We start from the raw sequence: 24,210 nt of genomic DNA on the forward strand, positions 1-24,210 counted from the left end.
AAGAGGGCACATTCTGCATGGAGCACTGGGTGTTATGCACAAACAATGAATCATGGAACACTACATCAAAAACTAATGATGTAATGTATGGTGATTAACATAACAAAATAAATTAATTAAAAAAATAAATTCAGTTAATCCTTGATCTTTAGCTAATCAGTTATATAACTATTCAAGTTACTTAACCTCTTCATGCTTGTTTTCTCATTGTTAAAATAGGGTAAATAATACTTAAACTATCATAGAGTGTAAGGGCTTAAGAGAAGTAATTAACATATTTGTAAAGTTCTTAGAACTATTTTTGCTATTCTCATCTGAAACTGTTTTCCAAATTGTCTGACTGTGGTTCCTCACAATGTGTGCTGCCATCTTATCTTTAAGTCTTTGCACATAGTAAATCTTTTCTCTTAGTACCAGGCATGGGACCAGGAACTAGGAATACATTATGTATGTATTCTAATATTGGTATTTGTTCATAATAATAGATAACCATTAAGAAAAGGACCAAAATTAATAGAGAAATCTTCAGGTATCCAGAAATATTAACTGTATACTATAATTGTTTAGGAGCTGAAGATAATCATGGTTTGGTTTTAATAAAACTCTTATTTTGTCTAGATCTTTTCCTTAATTTTTCTTTTTAAGATTTTAGTTATTTTTTGACACAGAGATAGTGAGAGAGGGAACACAAGCAGGGGGAGTGGGAGAGGGAGAAGCAGGCTTCCCGCCGAGCAGGGAGTCCCATGCAGGGCTCAATCCCAGGACCCTGGGATCATGACCTGAGCTGAAGGCAGATGCTTAATGACTGAGCCACCCAGGTGCCCTTCTTTTCCTTAATTTTGTGTAAAACTTAATTTTTGTTTGATGTTTTTAAGGTCTAAATCACAACATTCACTCTGTTCTCTTTATTTTCTTCCTGAAGAATTTCCTTCCCATCTTTTACCAGTAGTAAACTAGTTAAACCTTTCTTGGTGACAGTGTTACTTCTTTTTTGTGTATTATTTCTCCTGAGATAGTACATGTTATACTAAATATATTATTATGCTCCCTTTTATTAGATTAGTTGTCTACATTATTGTATACATAACTATTAGAATAGTTGTATACAGAGAACTTTGGTTTTTTTCCCCTACTCATTTTTTTCTTTTAAATTGAGGCATAATTTATACACTATATATTAGAAATCATAGGATTACATATGACTTTTCTCAATGTATAAAGTTGTGTAATTGCCCTCAGATTAAGATATAAAACATGTTCAGCATCCCAGGAAGCTCCCTTGTACCACGCTCCTAGCCTGTACCACAGCTTTCCTCATAGGTAATTGCTTCTCAGAGCTCTCTCAATTTGTTTTTTAATTTCACCTAATCAGAGGTATGTGTACTCTTTTATATCTGACTTGTACTTATCATTTCTGTGAGGTTATCCATATTGTTGGTGTGTAGCAGTTGTTCATTATCTATTTTGGGGTAGTATTTCATTATATGAATGTAACACAATGTATTTTTCCATGCTGCTGGTTGTAGATACATGGGTTCTTTCCAGTTTGAATCTGTGGTATGGTTGTGAACATTATCGTACATATTTTTTGATGGTCATAATGCTCTTATTTTCCTGTGACATGGGTAACAGGAGATAAATACACACACACACACACACACACACACGGTTAGCTTTTGTAGATACTGCTAAACATTTTTTCCAAGTTATTGAACCAGTTAAAACTACCACCATTGAGAGTTTCACTTGCTCCATATTTTGTCATCATATTGGCAGTCTTTTTCCAAACACTGTTCAGAAAAATTTAAACCAAGAGGAAAGTTTCAAAGATTTTTTTTTAAATTCGGGTATAAATAGCCTGCTGTAAAAGGCAGAGGTCTTAGGTGTTCATTTTGAGTTTTGAAATTGTATAAGCCTGCCCCCAAAAAGATTCAGCCCATTCCTCTAAGGACTTCCTTTTTTTTTTTTTTTAAAGATTTTATTTATTTATTTGAGAGAGTGAGAATGGGAGAGAGAGAGCACATGAGAGGGGGGAGGGTCAGAGGGAGAAGCAGACTCCTCGCTGAGCAGGGAGCCAGATGCAGGACTCGATCCCGGGACTCCAGGATCATGACCTGAGCCGAAGGCAGTCGCTTAACCAATTGAGCCACCCAGGCGCCCCCCTAAGGACTTCCTTAATGGCCCTTTCCAGTCACAGTCAATCTACCCATCAACCCTCTGCCGCATCCCAAACCACTTTTCTGATTATATTAGCATAGATTAATTTTGTCTTTTTATTTGTACACATTTGTGTAAATGGAATTCTTTTGTCTCCTGGCTCCTCCTGTTGCAGGATCTGGATGCTAGGTGTACTGAGGTTTGCTACTAGGGTGTCATTGCTTCTAGAATGTTCAGCAGACAAAACTAGGAAAATATGTTAGAAAAAAAATACAGCTATCACTAATTCCAACCCCTTATTATAGGCTTCTTCCTTATTTCCTTTATTCCCTATTTCAAACTCTATTTTTTCAGAGGGTATCCTCATTCCCATCAAAAAAATTTGTTTTTAAATTTTAATTATTTTATTTTTTTAAAGATTTTATTTATTTGAGAGAGAATGAGAGAGAGCACATGAGAGGGATTAGGGTCAGAGGGAGAAGCAGACTCCCTGCTGAGCAGGGAGCCCGATGTGGGACTCGATCCCGGGACTCCAGGATCATGACCTGAGCCGAAGGTAGCCGCTTAACCAACTGAGCCACCCAGGCACCCTAAATTTTAATAATTTTAAAGTCCTGTCCAGTTTTGAAAGTATAACTTGAAAAGTGAGTACTATACTTACACTAAGGCATACAAATGTAAAAGTAACACATACGATATGTTCTTCCACTAAAAGATAGTTTTAACTTTTATAAAATAAGTATGTATGTTCAGTTTTTATATAATTGTATTTTGCCTGATTTAATTTCTAAAAGGTGAGTACCCTTGAATTTCAGATAAAATTCAGATGAATAAGTCCTTTATTTTGAGGAAATTTTGTTCTAGTTTTATCATTAAATTGCAGCATGTTTATTTTTGCAAAGCACTATAGTCTAGTGACTAAGACTTAGTGGTGGACCGCTAATAAATTATTTGAGTCCTAGTATTGCCTCATCCTAAGTCTATGATCTTTATTTATTTATTTAAACAATTTTTTTTTTTAAGGATTTTTATTTATTTGAGAGAAAGCAAGCACGAGCAAGCACCAACGGGAGGTGGCGGGAGGGGCAGAAGGAGAGAGAGAAGCAGGGAGCCCCACTGAGCAGGGAGCCCGATGTGGGGCTCCATACCAGGACCCTGAGACCATGACCTGAGCCAAAGGCAGACGCTCAACGACTGAGCTACCCAGGCGCCCCAGTCTATGATCTTTATCAGATTATTTCTTTGAGCCTCAGTTTCCTCATCTGTGTACATTATAGGGTATTGTGAGGAATGTGTATGTCTGTTTCTTATCAATTGTGGTAGTTATTAAAATAGTGCCTAAATTTTATTTGGCGGTATTATATTAAGGTAAGATAAAAGGAAATAGAGAAAAAAAATAAATTTAATTATGGTAAAAGTAGTTTGATTCTATTCGATGTAATGATCCTTAAAGGCCTATTCTTTTGTAAAAACCAAATTATCTGCTGCATGTTATGTGAGGATATGTGTTACCTATTACAGGGGCAAATGATTTAAAAATTCGTTCTAAGTAGTTAATTCATTGGTATTTTTAGAAACATTTATTGTAATGTCTGCTAATTTCAGATTTAAAAAATTCTTAGGTTATTAGAAGTATAGGATGTGCAATTACAGTTTCTTGAATGAAAGTTCTTTAATAGCTCAAAATACCTATTTATAGGCACTGAAAGATAGCACAGAAGTGGAAATTGTGGATGAGAAAATGAGAAAAAAGATAGAACCAGAAAAGTGGCCAATTCCGGGCCCTCCTCCACGTAGTGTGCCACAAACAGACTTCTCTCAACTGATTGATTGCCCAGAGTTTGTACCAGGCCAAGCCTTTGGTTCACATACAGGTAACAACTTTTCTTCTAGAGCAAGCAGTGTAATAGTGGGCTGTTTGGTCCAATTGACCTATCCTTTAAAAAAGTTTATTTAGGTTGTATAGGAAAATTAAAGATTACAAAATGACTTTTGATGCTCTGAGTTCTATTCATTTTGCCCCCCCCAGCCATAAATTAAAAAGGGATTTAAGAATTATGGGTAAATCTCTGCTCTGTTCTTAAATTGTGTACTTTGTCATGTATGGAATTTCTACCTATCTTCGTAATTTTACTAAATGATTATAGATATGTTGTGCCAGTTTCCTTTTGTAAGACTGGAGTAGTCTAGTAGGACGAGTAGTTTAAAAGTCTTATAGTCAAGAGGGGGTGACTTTAATTTTGCTACTAGTGTGCTTCAATCCTGTCTGGTAAAGATGGGATGACCTGTATTCAAAAGCAGCATTGGGGTACTGTTATGAAATTATTATAATTATAGATAAAGAATTGATGGTAATTAAAATTTCCAAAAACTGCTTTGATATTAAGAAATTTTTCCTGGATCATTTTTAAGACATTCCCTCTTGGGAAAAAATGTGTGTGCTTAAACTTTTTTCAGTCAGGGTGATGATCTACTGATGCTTGGATGTCATTTGATCGAATATGCAGAGGAATAGGTGACTCACTGAAATATTATAAACATTGGAACAAATCGTGCTGCAGAAATGAAAGCGACCAGACTTCTATGCAAGAATGTCTACTCCTGACTCCTTGTGGCGGAGGTTGGGCCACCACTACAATGGAGATAAACACCTTTGTGATGATAATGAGAGAGAGACCGGAGGACTGCTGTTGTTTTTATAGGAGCCACCCATTTGTGTGTAATTAGCCTGAGCTGCCTGTGCTACTTTTATTTACGGTGGGAAAGTTAATTATCATTCTGGAAATATTGCAAGATTGTGTCTTTTCCTTCCAGACTTATGTACCTGTGTCGAGATCAATAAAACAAAAAATAGAGAGGCTTGAGTGGCATTTCCCAGATTGTTAGGTCCTTTGCTATTTGATTTGCCCATCAGTATAGTGTACAGTGTACAACTCACATGTTGTCATAATATTTCACATGGACTATAAGATGTGTTAATGTGGACACTGAGGGATAAGACATTTGAGAAATGAACAAGAATTTTTTTTCTAAACTCTTCAAGATATATTTTTTGTACACCAGTATGAGACCTGCCATCAATAAAGTACCAGTGGACAGTCTCACAGCTATTTTTATTTAGTGTTTCTTTGTCAGCCCTCTATGCCTCTAGCCCTTGCAAACAACTTGGGCAATTGTTTTAAAAGTTGAAGAAAAGTGATATTTTTTAGGTTTTCTTAAAGACTTAATGTCTGATTGTATAAGTTTGATTAATTTATTTATGTAAACTTGGGGTCCAAGATGACATTTTTAACCTGCTTATGAACAGGCTTTAAGTGAGTTAGATAAAAATAGAAAATACTTTCCCCACAGGGTAGCTAAGATAGGTCAGTCAAGTTGTTGATGCCTGTTCATTTAACCATTTATGCATTATTAATAAAATTACAAGAATAAAATCACAATGCCTTGTACATTTTTGTATTTTTTTAAATACTCATTTACATCTCATATACACATTGCCAAAACAAGTCACTGTGTATTTAAATGTCAAAAATTTTAGGTTATTTAGATTATACATCTGTACCTGGATGCATAATGAAGGCATATAGAAAGAATGTTCTTAGAGTTATACAGATTTACATTATACCATAGGAATAAATGCATAAATTCAGCCTTTTCCCTGAATCCCCATATTTCTGACTTTAATAATTACCCTCTGATGAGAAAGCCTTAGGTCCTAAATTCAGTGGAGAGTAGTATGTCACCAAAAATTTGAAATGGATATGGGAATCAGAAAAGTAGATTGTGTTTATCTGTACCCATAGATAAAGAAACTTTTATCTATATCCTTTTTATCTGTAAAGAGAAGACTTTATATTTCAAAAAAACACAACCATTGATGTATACTTCCTGAGGGATTTATATGGTAAAATACTTAAACATTTTGTTTTTTTCATCAAAGAAATTAAAATGTCTATTTTTCCCTCTATGGAGGTTGAATTGTGTAACATGAGTTCACCTTTGCACTGAACAGAGGACCTCAATGCACCAGAAAATGTTGATTATGGGAATGGTAAGATGTTAATTTTAAAATTTAGGGTTTGCAGTTCAATGGATATAGTATTGCATTATCAACTCTTTTAAGTAGTAAAAGGATTTCATTCATCAAAATTGAGAGGGTCAGGTACCTGACCATCTTGGGGTCTTTTGTTGTTGTTGGCTTTTTGAAAAATGTGTAGGAGGATCCCTAATGATTTTTTAATAAGCTGTGGGATTTCCTTTGGAAAATTGCAGAAGTATTCGTGAATGTGCCACACAAAGTATATAATCCTTTTAAAACAATCTGTATCATTACCTGGGTTCAGAGTCGATAAAGAAGTCAAACTAGATAGATAATCATGGAACATATAGGGTGATTTTACCCCTGGAGAGTCATGTTGACAATTTTTTCAATTAATGAAAACAGCAAAGATAAATTTTTTTCTATGTTCTCACAAATTAGAACCTATAAATGTCAAAGTGTGTGTCTAATTTCTTATCTGTACGTTTAATGTCAAGTCATCCAAGTAATATGCAGACTCATTGGTTTTTGGAAGATTAGGGCTTTACCGTTAACCCTTAAAATTTACATACATAATGTTTGAAATTTTTTCATTGTAAAAGAAAACAAGTCACACAGCATATGTGTAGGTAATTATAAGGTGAACATTTCCCTTTAAAAACTCAGACTATTCTAAATTTTCTTGTCTTACTCAAATTCTTTGGTATTTTAATGTTTAATTTGTAAGCACATGTTGTGGATATAGCGAAACACTTGACTTCATGGTAGAAACGTTCAAGCTTAGCGAGCATTTAGAGATAATTATATAATAAGCTTACGTCGGTGATTAAAGATTAGATTTCTGTGTTAAAAATAGTAGTTAACTGATTTCCCTACCATGTACCATTGTAATCATTTATACATGAACTATCCATAGTAATTTGGTTAATTCTCACAGTTGCTAGGGTGGTGGTTCTTATTCTGTTTTTAAGGCTTTATTCACTGTATGAGCATAGGTGATTTATAGTGTTAGAAATAGGGTTCTCTGCTGATAAATATCTTCCCATTCCTATAACTTTAATATCAATACTTGCAGCCCAAACCTAGCATTTCACCTATACTACCTCTGTGGGTCAGTTGATGACACATGTACCGTTAAGAAAGTTGTAAGCAGCAGTGTCAAATAGAAATATAATGTTTGCTATACATGTAATCCTAATAATTTTAATAGCCTGAAAAGCTACAAAGCAAATGAAATTAATTTTAACATTTAAAATATTTTAATATACCCAAATATCATAACATTAATACAAAAATTACAGATCCATTTTACCTTTTTAGATATTTTGTACTAAGACTTTGAAATCTGGTATGGACCTTAAACTTACTAGAACATTTTAGGACTACCCATGTTTTAAGTGCTCAGTAACTCCATATGGACCAGTGGCTCTGTACTGGACAGTACAAGTTTAGAGCCTTCTCCATTATGAAGGAATGTATTTTTTAAAAAAGTAGTATAGTAATTTGATATTTGAATCCTGTATCTAATAGGTTTTCATAGAGAGGAGAATAACTCTTACTTGATTCTAGCATGTAGTAGGTGAGAGTAAAATCTTGGAATATTCCTCTCAAACCCAAAGTCCTGGAATGTGCCTTTGCATTTTCATTTAGTAAATAAAAGAATTGTTGCTGTTCATTTATTTCAGCTTTCTCCATGTAATATTGGGCTTTGCAATATTTTCAAGTAATTGGCTTTTGGGGACTAAATTAAATGATATTTAGAATCTTAGAGTATAAATTTGTATTTAAAACTCTTTGTCCAAAGAAGTATGTATTGCATTATAACTTAAGTATTCTTTTTAATTTTTAGAAAAAGATTTGTAGACGAATCAGGATTTTATTTATAGAGGATGTAATTATTTTGATTAAGAGATAGTGTGGAGAAAAGCATTTTTAATTCCAACAGAGTTTTAAAATGTTTTAAACTTTATTACCAGGGCAGTGCACTTTAATGATGTGACATTCTACTCTTTACAGTATCCAGTAGGAGCTAAGTGGGCACACTGCATTTGGGTAAAACTCAGTAAGCAGAGGAAATGTGAAGTGTGAATAATGACTGCCTTGTTATAGATTGTAGCAGAATAGTGAAGGACTGATACTGCCTTGAATAAAATATGCATTTACTGTGCTTAATAGCATTTGAGATTCCATAATTTCATTATAATTGATAGATTTTAAGATTTGACAGGGAATTGACCCCTCAGTTAAATGTATTACCACAATTAGTGACTCAGTTGATATGCTTAACAAGTTTGAATGAATGTGATCTGTGTAAGACTTTGTGACATTTCTTTTATCTATTATTCATTGGCTTCACTCAAATACATCTTGCGTTACATCTTTTCAGGTTTGAAAGGCATTGGAAAAATTGTAATTGAGATTTGATTTATTGCGTTTTTGCGGGAAAAAAAATCAAGCCCAAGTAAGGAAAAAGAAGTGTTTTATAAGTAAGAAAACCATATTTTAACTAAGTACCAACTTAAAATTTTAGAGTCTGCCCCAAATTCTCCAAGAACTGGAAGTCCACTGAACCCAAAGAAAAATACTGAAACAAGTAAGCTTCAAGCAATGTCTAGAGGTTTGTCTACCAGTTTGCCTGACTTGGACTCAGAACCTTGGGTAGAAGTTAAAAAGAGACATCGTCCATCTCCAGTGAAATTGAAGGTAAATTGTTATAAACCAAGTGAAGTGTAGTACATTCCTGGGTTGAGTGTAAGGCCAGTGTATTTTGTTTGTCAAGTAAATCTATAAAATTTCGAAAAGTTTAAATTGTAAAAATTGGCTATAAGTGAAAACTTTAGGTATACTCAGTAGTTGAAAGTAAGTTATACTGTGTCAGTTTTAAAAATTTATCTTCTGTTTCTTAATATGATTTAAGAATATTTTGATGTGGTCTTTTTACTTGTGACTAATTTAAATTTGAATAACTTTTTTAAAGCTGACAAAATTTTTCTAAATTGTGAATTTATATTATAACCTTGTTATATTATTTGTGACCTGTTAATTATTTATAAAAGGTACAGATTATATGTGTTTTTGGTGATTTTGTGTACAGTAAGGAAGGAAAAGAGAATTGATTTCTTAGGGGCACATGAGGGAGTGGGATGTGTGGTTATGAAACAGCAGAAGAGATCCTTGATGGTAGCACTGCTATATTTTTGACTCATGGTTGGATACACAAAATTTCAGGTGTGATAAAAATTGTTCTGATCTAAACTATAAATAAAATGAGTACAAATAAAGCTGGGAAATCTGAGTACGATTAATGGGTTATTACAACGTTTACCTTGTTTGTGATATTTTGCTATACTTTCACAAGATGTTACTATTGGGAGAAACTAGGTAAAAAAATAACGTAAGACTTCTATTATAACTGTATGTGAATGTACAATTATCTCAAAGAAGTTTACTACAAATAAATATGGAAACAGTGGTACTCAGATGATTCAAATATTGAAAGTTAGCTCTGTAAGGAAAAGGTTACTAAAAACAATAGGACCTAGAATTGGGAAGCATAAAGAAGGCTATTATATTGAAGATTATTATGAACCCAAGGCTCTTTATCCTTACCATCACAGCATGAAGAAGGGAGCATGAAGGAGTGATGGGAGATGGGAGATTCTCACTGGGAGAATGAGGGAGTGATGAAATTTTTCTTCATCAGGGGATATTTGACAATGTCTGGAGACATTTTTTGGTTGTTAAAACGGAGAGTGCTATTGCATCTTGTGAATGGAGGCCAAAGATGCTGCTAAACATCCTACAGTGTACAACCTCCCCCCCCCAAAAAAAACCCAAAGAATTATCAAGCCTAACATGTCAATAGTGCTGAGTTTGAAAAACCCTCATCAAAGATAACTTTTTAATTAGCCGTGGGGGTTAAACATAGCATATTTAAATGTTAAAAGAGGTGGTCCCCCCTCCCTCCCCCGCCCCCCCGGGGACATCTTAAAAGCCTGAAGTAGCTTTCTAGGGGTGCCTGGGTGGCTCATTCGGTCAAGTGTCCTACTCTTGGTTTTGGCTCAGGGTGGCAAGATCCAGCCCCATGTGGGGCTGCCTCCCTCTCCCCCTCTGCTCCTCCCCCTACTCATGTGCTCACTCTAAAAAATAAGTAAAAATCTTTAAAAAAAAATCCTAAAGCAGCTTTCTCAAGACAAGATTTTCTGAAGTTCTTGATTAATTTCTATATTTATCATGGCAAATAACATCCCTGTATAGGTAGGGAGGCTAAGGATGGTGTCCTGAAAACACACACACACACACACACACACACACAAAACCATAAAAAGGATCGTGTTCTGGATCATTGACAAAGATTTGTATAGTATTTTATTCTAAGATCTACATTCTTTCCTCCACATTAAAAAAATCTCCATTTCAGTATTTCTTTTAAAATAATGGTTCCTCCCTTGTATGCTACTGGTGGGGAAGTAAATTGATACAGCCACTGTAGAAGATAGTATGAAGTTGCCTTGAAAATTTAAAAATAAAGGGGCACCTGGGTGGCTCAGATGGTTAAACGTCTGCCTTTGGCTCAGGTCATGATGGGTCCTGGGATCGAGCCCCACATCCGGCTCCTGGCTCAGCGGGGAGCCTGCTTCTCCCTTTCCCTCTCCCCCGCCCTCTCCCCCTGCTCATGCTCTCTCTCTCTCTTTATCTCTGTGTCTCAAATGAATAAATAAAATCTTAAAAAATTTAAAAATAGAAATTACCATATGATCCAATAATTCCACTGGTGAATATTAATCCAAAGAAAATGAAAATACTAATTCAAAAAGATATATGCACTTCCATGTTTATTGAAGTATTATTTACAATAGCTAATATGTGGAAGCAACCTAAGTGGCCACTGATAAGGAAGATGTGGTACACATATACAGTGGAATATGACCCGTAAAACAGGATGAAATTGTGCCATATGCGACAACATGGGTGCGCCTAGAGGGTATTATGCTAAATGAAATAAGTCAAAATGAAAAAGGCAAATACTATAGGATTTCACCCATGTGGAATCTAAAAAACAAAATGAGTAAACAAAAAGCAAAGTCAGACCTGTAACTATCGAGAGCAAACTAATGGTTGCAGAGGGGCAGGGGTGGGGGTTGTAGACAAAATGGGTAAAGGGGGAGGGAGATACAGACTTCCAGTTATGGAATGAATAAATCACAGTAATAAAAAGCACAGCATGGGGAATGTAGCCGATGATATTGTAATAGCATTATATGGTGACAGATGGTTGCTACACTTGCGGTGAGCATAGCATAACATAAAACTTGAATTGATACATTGTACACCTGAAACTAATGCAGCATTGTGTGTCAACTATACCCAAATAAAAGAAAAAAGAAAAATTTTGCCTTTCTTATAGGAACTGGCAAAAAGAAAGTTATTAAAGTGTCAGAAATTACTGCAAAGACTAGTTAGAGAGGTGCCAAGCAACTTAAAACTCTCCGAAACTGATTTCTTAAGGGGCTTAAATTCAGGAAATGTGCTAATTAATAAAGCACAATTGTGCAAATTTTTAAAAATAAATAAAAATAATGGTTCCTGTTAAAATTGATAGCATCTTTGACTTGGTTTAAAAAAAAGTTTTTGGAAGGGTGAGTGTATATAGGGCCAGCAAATTGGTAATAGAATCTGGTTTTAATAGTGGAAAAGAATGGTATAAAATCTAGGACCTTCAGTTTTATGGCCAAAGAATGTTGGTGCCATTAGTAAGATCTGAAATGTATTCTGATACTACAGAGTGAGGGTCTGGCTTGGAGGAAAGCTGACTGTAGGTTCTGGGGGCCTAGATATTTCAGTGATACCTCCTGAGTTGGGTTACTTAATGACAACATTGCCAATGTACTTAAGAAAAAAAATGATCTTTTAAAAATAAACATTCTAGAGTAGCTATAGCTTGTTCGGAGATAGATTTCTTTAGAAATCTGAAAGCATTTTTTTTTTTTTTAAGATTTTATTTATTTAACAGAGAGAGACACAGAGAGAGAGGGAACACAAGCAGGGCAGAGTGGGAGAGGGAGAGGCTTCCCGCAGAGCAGGGAGCCCGATGAGGGGCTTGATCCCAGGACCCCGGGATCATGACCTGAGCCGAAGGCAGACGCTTAACGACTGAGCCACCCAGGCGCCCCTGAAAGCATTTTTTCTACTGTCATCTTGGTCAGTTTTTTTTTTCTTGTGAAATTTAGTCCCTTTACATTTTTTGTAACAAGTGATTTTGTTGTTGAGATTTTAAGATTATTTCTTCATCACCACTATTGAAATTTCAGATGATATACCCTGGAGTTGGTCTGTTTTTATTTATTGTGCTGTGTATTCATGTCCGTTATTTTGGGAAAATTCATGTTTCTCTTTTTTTCAACTTTTGGTGTTCCTCTTTATCTGATGTTGGACCCCCTGGGACTCCCTGAATTGATCATCTGGCTACTGTTTTTTTGGAATTGGGGGTTTAAAAAAGATTCTGTTTTCTGATATTTCCATCAGTTTTTTTTTTTTTTTTTTACATTCCTTCTCTTTTAGGGTGATGATTATTTCTTAATATGTGGTGATCTTTAGTTGATGGTTCATATTAGTTATTGATAAATTGGTATGGACTCCTTTTGTGGCCTTGTAGGTTGCTCATCCAGAAAGTCTTTCTCCTGAATGTGAGGTCTCATTATGCACACTCTTGGTTAAGTGTAAGGTCCTGTTAGACTTCTAGACCTTGGCAGAGAACAGTCATGCTAGTTCTGGGTATTCAGAATTGATAAAATCAGTACTTTTCTCTGAGAAGTAGAATTCCTTAGTGTACTTTTTTCATTGGTAAAATTACCTTCTCTTTCTTCCCCCCAGCTCTTTTTTAGAAGTTTAGAATAATATTGGGATGTATTCAACCTCTGTCCGGCTCCATGGACATGAGCCCTCTCTTGGCAAATCTTTCATTTTGTTTAGAAAGCAATTCTTGGGCTTTAAGTTGGGAGCAGATTTTATAGTTTCATATTCTCAGGTAAAGGTGTGGGATTGACTGTTCTAGCTGTATCCTGTAGTTTGGTTTTCCAGCTATCCATTTTGATGGCTGTCACATAGTCCATTCCTGCTCATTGTGCTTATCATCTCAAAACTTTTTAGGGTCCCGGTGGAACCAGTGGTATCAGTCTTTATATAGATACTAGATTGCTGTTTCCTCTAGTCTTATTATCAATACAATCCCATTTGCTTTCTGCTTTCCAGAAAGTCAGAACAATTTTGATTTTCTGATAGTATAATACTTGTTTTCATATTGACATGGATTTATTTTTTTCATTACTGTGAATCATTACTGCAAGTAAGTGTGCTTAGTCAAGTCCTCTTCAACCCAAATCCCTTGTTTCTTCCTCACAAATTAAAAAAAAAATCTGTGTTTGAAACAAATTTAAATACCAATACAGAGTAAAAAGTAAGAAACTCTGTCCAGGGTTTACCATTATTAACAGTTCGGTGTTTATTCTCAGACTTTTTTCATGTACTTGTGAATAGCAAGGTATATAGTTTCTTTTTAAAATATATTCACAGTGTGTTAAAACTTATTTTTATTATTATGTTTTTTTAGTAAAAACTTATCATGGACTGTCTTCTGTTTAGTAGAATGTTAGCTCTTGTCTGGGCAGAGTTATTATTATTGTATATCCTTTCCTTGAACAGTGCCTGGCTCACAATGAGGACCAGATAATAATTGACTGAAAAGATATGTATTACGTTAATAGGAATTCTGAGAGAGGGCGATTGTTTTATTCTAGGCAGAGGAGAGTTAACATTTGCTGAAGGATAAGGATTGGTCAAAGGCTGACATTGGAAAATGACATTGAGATGCCTGTTTTCTTATGTTGAGAGTTATAGAAATCAAGAGGAGGTTAGATTTTAGAAGATCTAGGATCTAAAGTTTTGGATTTGTTATGTCACCCAATAGGAAGCAATTTAAATTTTTTCAGGAAGGACAAAGTTCAACAGTTTAATGCATGTTAAGGTAAATTTAATATGAAAACCTGGCCACAGTGAGTGAGGGTGAAGATTGAGAAGACGGATTAGCTAGGAAACCTAGTTAATGGCATTAATATTGTGAGGATTTGGACTAGGAAGATCATTGAATTTGGAAGTCAGAAAACCTTGATTGTTCTAGTCCTGACGAATTCTGAAATTCTGGACAAATTAACTTCATAGCTCTAAGCCTTTTTTTCCCCTCATTTGTAAAATGAGTTGGTGTGCTATAATGGATTAGCTAAGCACCATTCTTACTTTAAAGGAGTCTTTAACCCTCCTTTTACTCAATTTTGTGTTTTTATTTAGCATTAAACTTAGTGTTTAGCAAATTCTTTGTATTTATTGTGCCAGAATAATACTGGCTTGATTTTCTTTTATAATTTTCCTGCTTACTAGTCACTGAACACACAGGCTTCATATTACTAACTTGTAACGTTATTATGTGATGTTTCTTTTTAAAATGATAAAAAAAAGTTTGTATATAAAATACCATTTTCTTCCTTTAGGAATCGTCATCTCTACCTGAAGAGGCATCAGATCAGCTGTATCCTTCAGATGAACAAGAGCAAGAAGAACTTGATTTTTTATTTGATGAAGAGATAGAACAAATAGAAGGACGAAAAAACACATTTACTGATTGGTCTGATAATGATTCAGATTATGAAATTGATGACCAGGATTTAAACAAGATTTTGATTGTAACTCAGACACCACCTTACATGAGAAAACATCCTGGAGGAGATCGAACAGGCAACCACATGTCTCGGGCAAAAATTACATCTGAACTTGCTAAAGTCATTAATGATGGCTTATATTACTATGAACAGGATCTATGGATGGAGGAAGATGAAAACAAACACACAGCCATAAAGGTAATATTTTCTGGGTAACATTTCTGCTGATACTAGTTTTTTATTATGTTGCTCCCTGTATTTTCCTAAACTTGAGGCTTTATTTTATTAAATTTTGAATATAAATAAATTTAATTTTGAAAAATTCAGAATATGATAGTCACAACCTGAGAAATAATTTTATTAAAATGACAGTGAAATGCATAATTACAAAAAAATTAGCACTCATTTACTAAAACCCTTTTTTCACGTGAAAATAATAAGGTGCTTTCTAATAAGAAGAAAAAAACCTGAAGTTAATGGACAGGCTTAGTTTATATGCTCATTTCTTACCCTGGCCTATAATCACCGCAGCTAAATGAATAGGGTTTTAGAGAAGGGTTACTTTTGTTGTTCCCTTCCATTGTTCTCTCCTTAGTCTATGGTGCATGCTTTATGGTTGTGGACAAGGATAGAAGATTAAAATGGCTGATTGTCTCTCCTTGTCCAATCATTACTGTGGTATTAGGGGTGCTCTTTGAAACCTTGTTCCAGTTTTTTATCTTCTTGAATTTGACCCTACATCCTGAATGCCTATCCTAGTTTTGAGGGTAAAATATGAGAGAACCAGAGTATTCTACTGGCTATCTGCATTCCTTTGATATGAATTTTAATGATAAAGATAGGGATTAAGGGGATCTTTTTCTGCCATTAAAAAAAGTTAAATATTTGTTTTTGGGATAGAATAATGAGGGGAAAGTTGTGTAACTATACTATGCCAAATAGAGGAGAGATCTTGGTCAGAAATAGTTTAACAGTTGTAGGAAAAAAGTCTGCCAACTAGAGATTGAAATCGAAGGGACTGGCTGTCCATGGAGGTTGGTATCATTAGCAAGAAGTATGCTTTCCTTCTTTGCTCTTCATTTCTTTTTCTTTCTGGAATTCCCATCAGTGCATTCACCCTCACCCCCTTACCTTCTCTAACCATTGCCTTTTTGGAGACCATGCCTCAGGTTATTGTAGCTTGTCTGTAATTTAAGGGCCTGAATAGTTTTCTCTGTCCTACTGTGAAAAGGAAGTATGTTTTTATAGTTTCTTGGTTTAAAATCTTTCCTTGTTTAAGCATGGTTATTTTGTTTGTGATACTTAGGTTCTATAAGTAATCTCTAACTTAAATCCTTTTGGAATAGAAAGAGCTAGAAATAAATTTAATAATAGGTTAAAATTACATTCCCTCCATTCCCTATCTCTCTACCCTGTTTTGTTCTTCACCATCTATCATTCTGTATATTGCACTTCTTTTCTGTTTTGATCACATGGATATAAGATCTGTGAAGATAGGAATTTTTGCCTTATTTTGTACACTACTATATCTCCACTGCTAGAATAGTTCCTGGCACATAGTAGCACTCAATTCATATTCATTAAATGGATAAGTGAATAATGGATTAAACATTATGAACTAACCAACAAAAAGCTAACCAATGTATATAATATTGGTTCTATGGGGAAATTTTTTGAGTTCTAAATAATGAACTTTCAGGCCATCTTGAGAAACATATTTGTAGGTGATTATTTATTTGCTTTAACTAAAGTGTAGATAACAATAAGGAAAAGCCATGTATTGAGTTAATTAAAAACCAGCATCTGACCACTTAACCATGAAACATTAGGGGAAAGTAATCTTGGCTATATGACTCTTAAGCATTATGGGTCTGTTCATAAGTATATTGTATTTTAGCCTGATTCGTATGTACATTCTTATCACCTGACTTATTCCCCATTTTTCTAATTCTGTGTTCAACATGTAATTTCTGATTCAAATTGTACTTTTCCTGTGGGTCTGCTTAAAGGGAAAGAAAACAATGATTTAATATATATTTGTTAAACTCCTACTATGAGCCAGACATTTTGCTAGGTCCTGGGCATGGAATGGGAAGATAACAGTAGGGTCTCTACATGCCTGGTTCTTACAAATAATTGGGAGGACAGACATTAAAATAAACCCACAGTAAATACTTAATCACAAATTACAAATTATAATAAATGTGCTAAAGGAAAAGAACAGGATGCTCCTGGGTTGGGTTGTCAGGGAATGAATGCCTGTGAGAAAGTCAGTTATAGTGAGATCTGAAGTATGAGTAAGATTAAACCCTGCAAAAACCAGGTAAACCATATTCTAGGAAGAGGAAACAACAAGTGGCAAGGATCTGTGGGAAGAAAGAATTTGGTGTATTTTAAGGACTGAAAAACAAGTCCATTTGTTTATAGTATTATTATATAAGGACAGTTATGGCAGTATATAGGGAGAAGTCTGATCATATATGGTTTTGTGGGCCGTGCTAAATAGTTTGGAATTTTTCTAAAGTTCAAATAAAGTACATTGGAGGGTTTTACACAGGCAACAGGGCTTAATCTAATTTTTCTTTTTATTTTTTTCTATTTATTCTTTTTAAGATTATATTTTAAAGAGAGAGTGGGGGGGGAGGAGCAGAGGAAGAGGGAGAGAGAGAGAGAGAATCTCCAGCAGACTCCACACTGAGTGTGGAGCCCGACATGGCGCTCAATCTGATGACCTTTAGTTCATGACTTGAGTGGAAACCAAGAGCCAGATGCTTAACCAGCTGAACCACCCTAATTTTTGATGCTTAACCAGCTGAGCCATCCTAATTTTTGTATTTAAAAGATAACTCTGGTTATTATGGTGGAGAATGGATTAGATAGGTACAAGAGTGGCAGAAGAAATCCCCTTGGGAAGCTATTAAAGTAGTCTAGGAGAATGGGTATTGATAATTCAAGGTAACTTGGTAGTAGAGGAAATGTTGAAATAAGAAAATCCAGATCTGAGCCCTGAGGAATCATCACTTAGGAGTTGTAATAGGAAGTGGTGCTGTAGAAGCCAAAAACCAACTTCAAGAGGAAAGAATAATCAGATGTGTCAGGGACTGAACAGATTGAGTTAGATGTAAATGAAAAGAATGCCAAATCAATAGGTTAGTTTAGTGATCTTTTCCGACTTTGCAAAAGGATTTTTTGCTGGATCCAGAAGTTATTGAACTGCACTAGACTGAGTATAGGCTTTCTGTTTCTGCCATGTTCTTACTGCTGAAAACAACTCAAATGGCCTTTTTATAGATGACAAAACATCTTAAAAGTCCTTGAAGATTGGCAAGGTAAGTTATTATCAGAATAAAGCCATAGAGAAGTGGAGTATTGAACCCAGTGTTGCCCTGGAGACCATTTGGGAATTTGGGGAATTTGATGAATTCAGCATTCCAGAAGTCCCCCACAAATAAAGGGGGAAAAGGCACAAACCAATGGCTCAGCCAAAGTTGGGGATTGAGCGAGTCTTCTATTAAATTGGTACCTAAAAGAAATACACCTTAAGTGAAAGAGAACTTAACTTGCTTTCTCACCTACTCCTCCATGGGACTACAAAGAAATTTCCCTAGTTGTGCTGAACAGACTAAGAAGAAAAAAAAATGGCTTAGAATTTATAATCATGCAACTTAAATTCATAGTATCTAGATGACGTGACCACTAGTCATGAATTTAAAGTGATTATGACCTGTTAATTTCCCAGAAACCTAGCAGAAGCCAACATAGCTCCTTTGTGAGGACGTTCACTTTTATCCTAGACCTTGAATAATTTACTCAAATTATCTTGAACGTGAGCAATTCACAAAATTAATAATCAAATAAGGAAATATGGTACTACATGTGAGAATGAGCAAAACCATACCCTGAAATAATTTAGATAATGGAATTATTAAACAATATGGAATAACTGTTAACTGTGTTTAAGAAAACAATATGTTCAGGGAAGTAGTTCTAAACAGTAACATTCCTAGAATTTCTGCAAGTAAAAATAGTTAATTAAATTAATTAAGGGGATTAATAGCAGATTAGATACAATTAGAGAATCAGTAAATCAGAAGACAGCTTACAAGAAACTACTCAGAAATCAGTACAGAGAGGCACAGAGAGGCAAAGAATATATGAAAGGGTATGTAATGATATTTTGGAGAGTCTTGGCTATTATTTACTACATTTCAAATCAAGTTGTAGAATTTAACATCTGGATTTTATAGCTTTTCGAGAAAAGGTTTAAAAAGGCAAGAAATGTGGAATACGGAGTGATAAAAATGGTCTAAAATAGACTTTTAATCAGAATTTCAGAAGGAAAGATTAGAGAAAAGGGGCCAAAGTCAGTATTTTAAGAGGTAATAGCTGGAACTTTTTCTGAATTGAGGAGTGGTATCAGAGTAGAGCAGCCAGGAAAAAAAAGGCAGATTACATTTAAAGGTAGGAGAGTGCACAGCTGACAGCTGACTTTCCAACAGTAAACAGTTGAATGCAACAGACACTGGAATGATAGTATTAATATAGGGAAAATAACTATCAACCTATAATTGTATGCTTTGCAAAATGTCTTTCAAGTAAGAGGGTGAAATATAATGAGAGAAATTGTAACTTAGGAAAGCCGCATCAAACAAAATTGCAAAGATGCCAGGTATATAGAAAGCACTGCAGAGCAAAGCAAGAGATAGTGAATAAATCTAAATATTAACTGTATAAAACAGTGTCTTACAGATTTAACATAACATTAACACAGTTGGAGAGAGCAATTAAATGAATAGTATTTAAGGGCATTTTTGTGTCTAGGAAAAAGATACTGATTAGTTTTTAAAGTTTTCATGTTGCAGTTTGAAGGATACCCATTCAAAAATAAAATTAGAGGAAAGAACTGTGAAACTAGGAGAAAGGGAAAATGTAGAATAAGAAAAGGGACTTCCAGCACAAAAATAAAGTGGTAGGTTTGTTTGTTTATTTATCTGAGAGAGAGCAAGCCAGCGAGCTGGGAGAGGGGCCGGGGGCAAAGGGAGAGGATCTCAAGCAGAGATTCCGCTGAGTGCAGAGCCCGGTGGGGGGCTAGATTTCATGACCTGAACCAAAACCAAGAGTTGGACACTTAAGTGACAGTCACCCAGGCACCCCTAAAGTCGTAGATTTATTTTTTTTTAAAGATTTATTTATTTGAGAGCGCGAGAATGAGAGAGAGAGTGTACATGAGAGCGGGGAGGGTTAGAGGGAGAAGCAGGCTCCCCGCTGAGCAGGGAGCCCGATGTGGGACTCGATCCCGGGACTCCAGGATCATGACCTGAGCTGAAGGCAGTCGCTTAACCAACTGAGCCACCCAGGCGCCCCTAAAGTCGTAGATAGATAGATAGATAGATAGATAGATTTATTTATTTATTTAAGATTTTATTTATTTATTTGAGAGAGAGAGAATGAGAGAGAGAGAGAACATGAGAGGGGGGGAGGGTCAGAGGGCGAATCAGACTCCCTGTCGAGCAGGGAGCCTAATGCGGGACTCGATCCAGGGACTCCGGGATCATGACCTGAGCCAAAGGCAGTCGCTTAACCATCTGAGCCACCCAGGCACCCAAAGTCGTAGATTTAAACCCAAATGTTTAGATAGCAAAAATAATAAATATCATCCGAGTATATGTAAGTAAAATCAGTTATGTTATTTATATGTGACATCAAAAAGATAAGGGAGCATACACCATAAAGTAGTAACCAACCAAAATCAATCTGTAGATTCAGCGTAATCTCTATCAATATCCTAACTGGCTTCTTTGCAGAAAATGAGATGTTCTAAAATTCATATTGAAATTCAAGGGACCCAGAATAGCCAAAACAATCTTGAAAAACAACAAAGTTGAAGAATTCATATACAGTTCTTATGTTAAAACAGTGTTGTTACTAGAAAAAGCATAGACAAACAGGTCAGTGGAAGAGAATTCAAAGTCCAGAAATAAACGCATATGTCTATGTGCAACTGACTTCTGGCAAAAGTACCTAAACCATTCATTCAATAGGCAGAGACTAGTCTTTATTTTTATTTTTTTTTATTTTTTAAAGATTTTATTTATTTATTTGACAGAGACACAGCAAGAGAGGGAACACAAGCAGGGGGAGTGGGAGAGGGAGAAGCAGGCTTCCCGCCAAGCAGGGAGCCTGATGCGGGGCTCGATCCCAGGACTCTGGGAACATGACCTGAGCTGAAGGCAGATGCTTAACGACTGAGCCACCCAGGCACCCCGCAAAGAATAGTCTTTAGTAAGTCGTCTGGGGACAGACAAGTGGATATCCATATGCAAAAGAATATATTAGATGCCACCCTTACTCACCATGTACAAAAAAATTGACTCATTTGAATTGATACAAAATATAAGAGCAAAAACTACACAAGGATTGCAAGGAAACATAAATTCTTCATGACTTTGTATTTGACAGTGGTTTCTTATATGAAACCAATGCACAGGTGACAAAAGAAAAAAATTGGATATCATAAAAAATTTTTAAATTTTGTCCTTCAGGGGGCACCATAAAGAAAATGATAGGGAAAGAAAAAAAAACACATAATACCATTTACATTAGCACCCCTTCCCCAAAATGAAATAATGAGATATAAAGCTAATTAAAGATGTAGGAGATCTATATGAGTAATACGATAACTCTTAATGAAAAGAAATTAAAGAACTACTAAATGAGACAGGAAGACTCAGTGTTACTAGTTTTCCCCAAATTGATCTGTAGATTGAATGCAGTCCCAATCAAGATTCCAGGAATTTATTTTGTGGATATTAACTGACTGGTTCTAAAATTTATACAGAGAGGCAGAAGACCAGGATTGCCAGTACAGTATTGAAGAACAGTCAGAGAGCTGATACTTTCTGACTTCAAGAGTTACTATAAAGCTACAGTTTTCAAGACAATGTGTTATTGGTAAAAGAATAGACAAATAGATCAATGGAACACAATAGAGAGCCCAGAAACACACTTTCAATAATACAGTAAACTGATACTTGACAAAGGACAAAGGCAGTACAATGGAGAGAATATAGTCTTTTCAACAAATGGTAATGGATCAACTTGAGACCCACATGCAAAAAAATGAATCTAGACTCAGACCCTATATTTTTTCACAAAAAGTAAGTCCAGGTGGATCAGACCTACATGTAAAACACAAAACTATGAAACTTCTAGAAAATAACATAGAGGAAATGTAGATGATCTTGGGTTGCTTGATGACTTTTAAAAATTAATTTTGGGGCACCTGGGTGGCTCAGTTGGTTAAGTATCTGCCTTTGGCTGGGGTCATGATCCCAGGGTCTTGGGATCAAGCCCCACATTAGGCTCCCTGTTAAGTGGGGAACCTGCTTCTCCCTCTCTGCTCTTCCCCCCTGCTTGTGCTTTCTCTCTCTCTCTCTCTTTCTCTTAAATAAATAAATAAAATAGGGGCGCCTGGGTAGCTTAATCAGTTAAGCAGCTGCCTTTGGCTCGGGTCATGATCCTGGAGACCTGGGATCTAGCCCCACATTGGGCTTCCTCCTTAGCTGGGAGTCTTGTTTCTCTCTCTCCCTCTGTTCCTCCCTCTGCTCGTGTTCTGTCTCTTGCTCACTCTCCATCTCAAATAAATTTTTTTTTTAAAGAATTTCGTTTAAAATCTTTTTTTTTTTTAAGATTTTATTTATTTAATTGACAGAGAGAGAGAGACAGCGAGAGAGGGGACACAAGCAGGCGGAGTGGGAGAGGGAGAAGCAGGCTTCCCGCCGAGCAGGGAGCCCGATGCGGGGCTCGATCCCAGGACCCTGGGATCATGACCTGAGCTGAAGGCAGTCGCTTAACCAACTGAGCCACCCAGGCGCCCCTCGTTTAAAATCTTTTAAAAAAGTTAAATTTTATTTTTGAGAGCATGCACGTGTGAGCTGGGGGAGGAGCAGAGGGAGAGAAAATCCCAAGCCGACTCCATGCTGAGCCTGACGCAGGGCTCAATCCCATGACCCTGAGTTCACAGGTTGAGCTGAAATCAGGAGTCGTACACTCAAACCAACAGAGCCACCCAGGTGCCCCAGGTTGATGATTTAATGGACTGTTACCCAAAATATTAAAAAAAAAAATCTTAAAACTTAATGTGAATACAACCTGATTAAAAAAATGGGCCAAAGATCTGAACAGACACCTCACCAAGAAAGTTATACAGTTGGTGAATGATCGTATACTCAGAAGAGTGCAAATTTAAGCAATGAGATACTACAACACACGTTAGAATGGTCAAAATCCACAACCCTGAAAACATCAAACACTGATGAGGATGTGGAACAACAGGCACTTGTTCCTGTTGGGAATGCAAAATGTATAGCCATTTTGGGAGACAGTTTGTTTCTTACAAAACTAAACATACTCTTACCATACTATCTAGTAATCATCTTCCTTGGTACTTACCCAAAGGAACTGAAAACTTACAGCCACACAAAAATCTGCATATGTTGGCATGGCTGAGTGGCTCAGTTGGTAGAGCATGTGACTCGATCTTGGGGTTGATAGAGCATGTGACTCGATTTTGGGGTTGAGTTGAAGGTAGAGTTTGCTTAAAAAAATCTGCATATATTGTTTACAGTAGCTTTATTCATAATTGCTGAAACTTAGAAGCAACCACGATGTCCTTCAGATGAATGGATAAATTGTGGTATATGCAGTGCTGAAAAGAAATGAGCAAACAATATGGAGGAATCAAATGCATATTACTGAGTAAAAGAATCCAGTCTGAAAAGACTACATACTTAGTGTATGATTCTAAATATTTGTGATTCTGAATAAGGAAAACTATGGAGATAATAGAAATACCAGTGGTTGCCAGGGTTTGGGGAGGGAATAAATGAACAGGCAGAACAGAGAGGTTTTTTAGCGCAGTTAAACTTTTCTGTATGATAGTATAACGGTGAGTACATGTCATTATATATGTATCAAAATCCGTGGGATATACATACCAAGAATGAAACTTAGGTAAACTGTGGACTTTAGGTGATTATGATGTTTCAACGTAGGTCCACTAATTGTAACAAATGTAAACAATTAGTGCAGAATGTTGATAGTGGGGAGGCTGTACTTTTCACATAATTTTGCTGTGAAGCTACAAGTGCTGTAAAAACTGAAAAAGTGGGTTAGGAGAAAATGGTTGTGGATCATATTTTTAATAAAGAACTTGTATTTGTAATAAAGAACTCTTATAACTTAATAATAAAAAGACAACCCAATTATAAAATGAGCACAGAATCTGAATAGACTTCTTTTCCA

The 24,210-nt window shown here is 35.7% G+C and overlaps 1 protein-coding gene across 13 annotated transcripts in view; it reads left to right on the top strand.

The window, feature by feature from the left end:
* Positions 1-24,210, top strand: part of LARP1B (La ribonucleoprotein 1B) — a 119,378-nt gene that overhangs the window by 30,251 nt on the left and 64,917 nt on the right. For 12 of the 13 annotated variants that reach the window (XR_012378029.1, XM_025874167.2, XM_073892248.1 and 9 more), the window contains 3 exons: positions 3,857-4,031; positions 8,727-8,899; positions 14,740-15,105. Coding sequence is in view for 12 of the 13 variants with exons in the window: in XM_025874167.2 (XP_025729952.1) it covers positions 3,857-4,031; positions 8,727-8,899; positions 14,740-15,105 (714 nt within the window). In the remaining variant the exon portion in view is untranslated. Of the gene's footprint in view, positions 1-3,856; positions 4,032-4,614; positions 5,911-8,726; positions 8,900-14,739; positions 15,106-24,210 lie in introns of those variants that run through there. The other variant, XM_025874171.2, reaches the window with a different exon arrangement.

The sequence above is a fragment of the Callorhinus ursinus genome, unplaced genomic scaffold, assembly GCF_003265705.2.
Source record: "Callorhinus ursinus isolate GAN/ISIS: 27379988/994484 unplaced genomic scaffold, GSC_fseal_2.0 scaffold4, whole genome shotgun sequence".
Taxonomy (NCBI): Eukaryota; Metazoa; Chordata; class Mammalia; order Carnivora; family Otariidae; genus Callorhinus; species Callorhinus ursinus.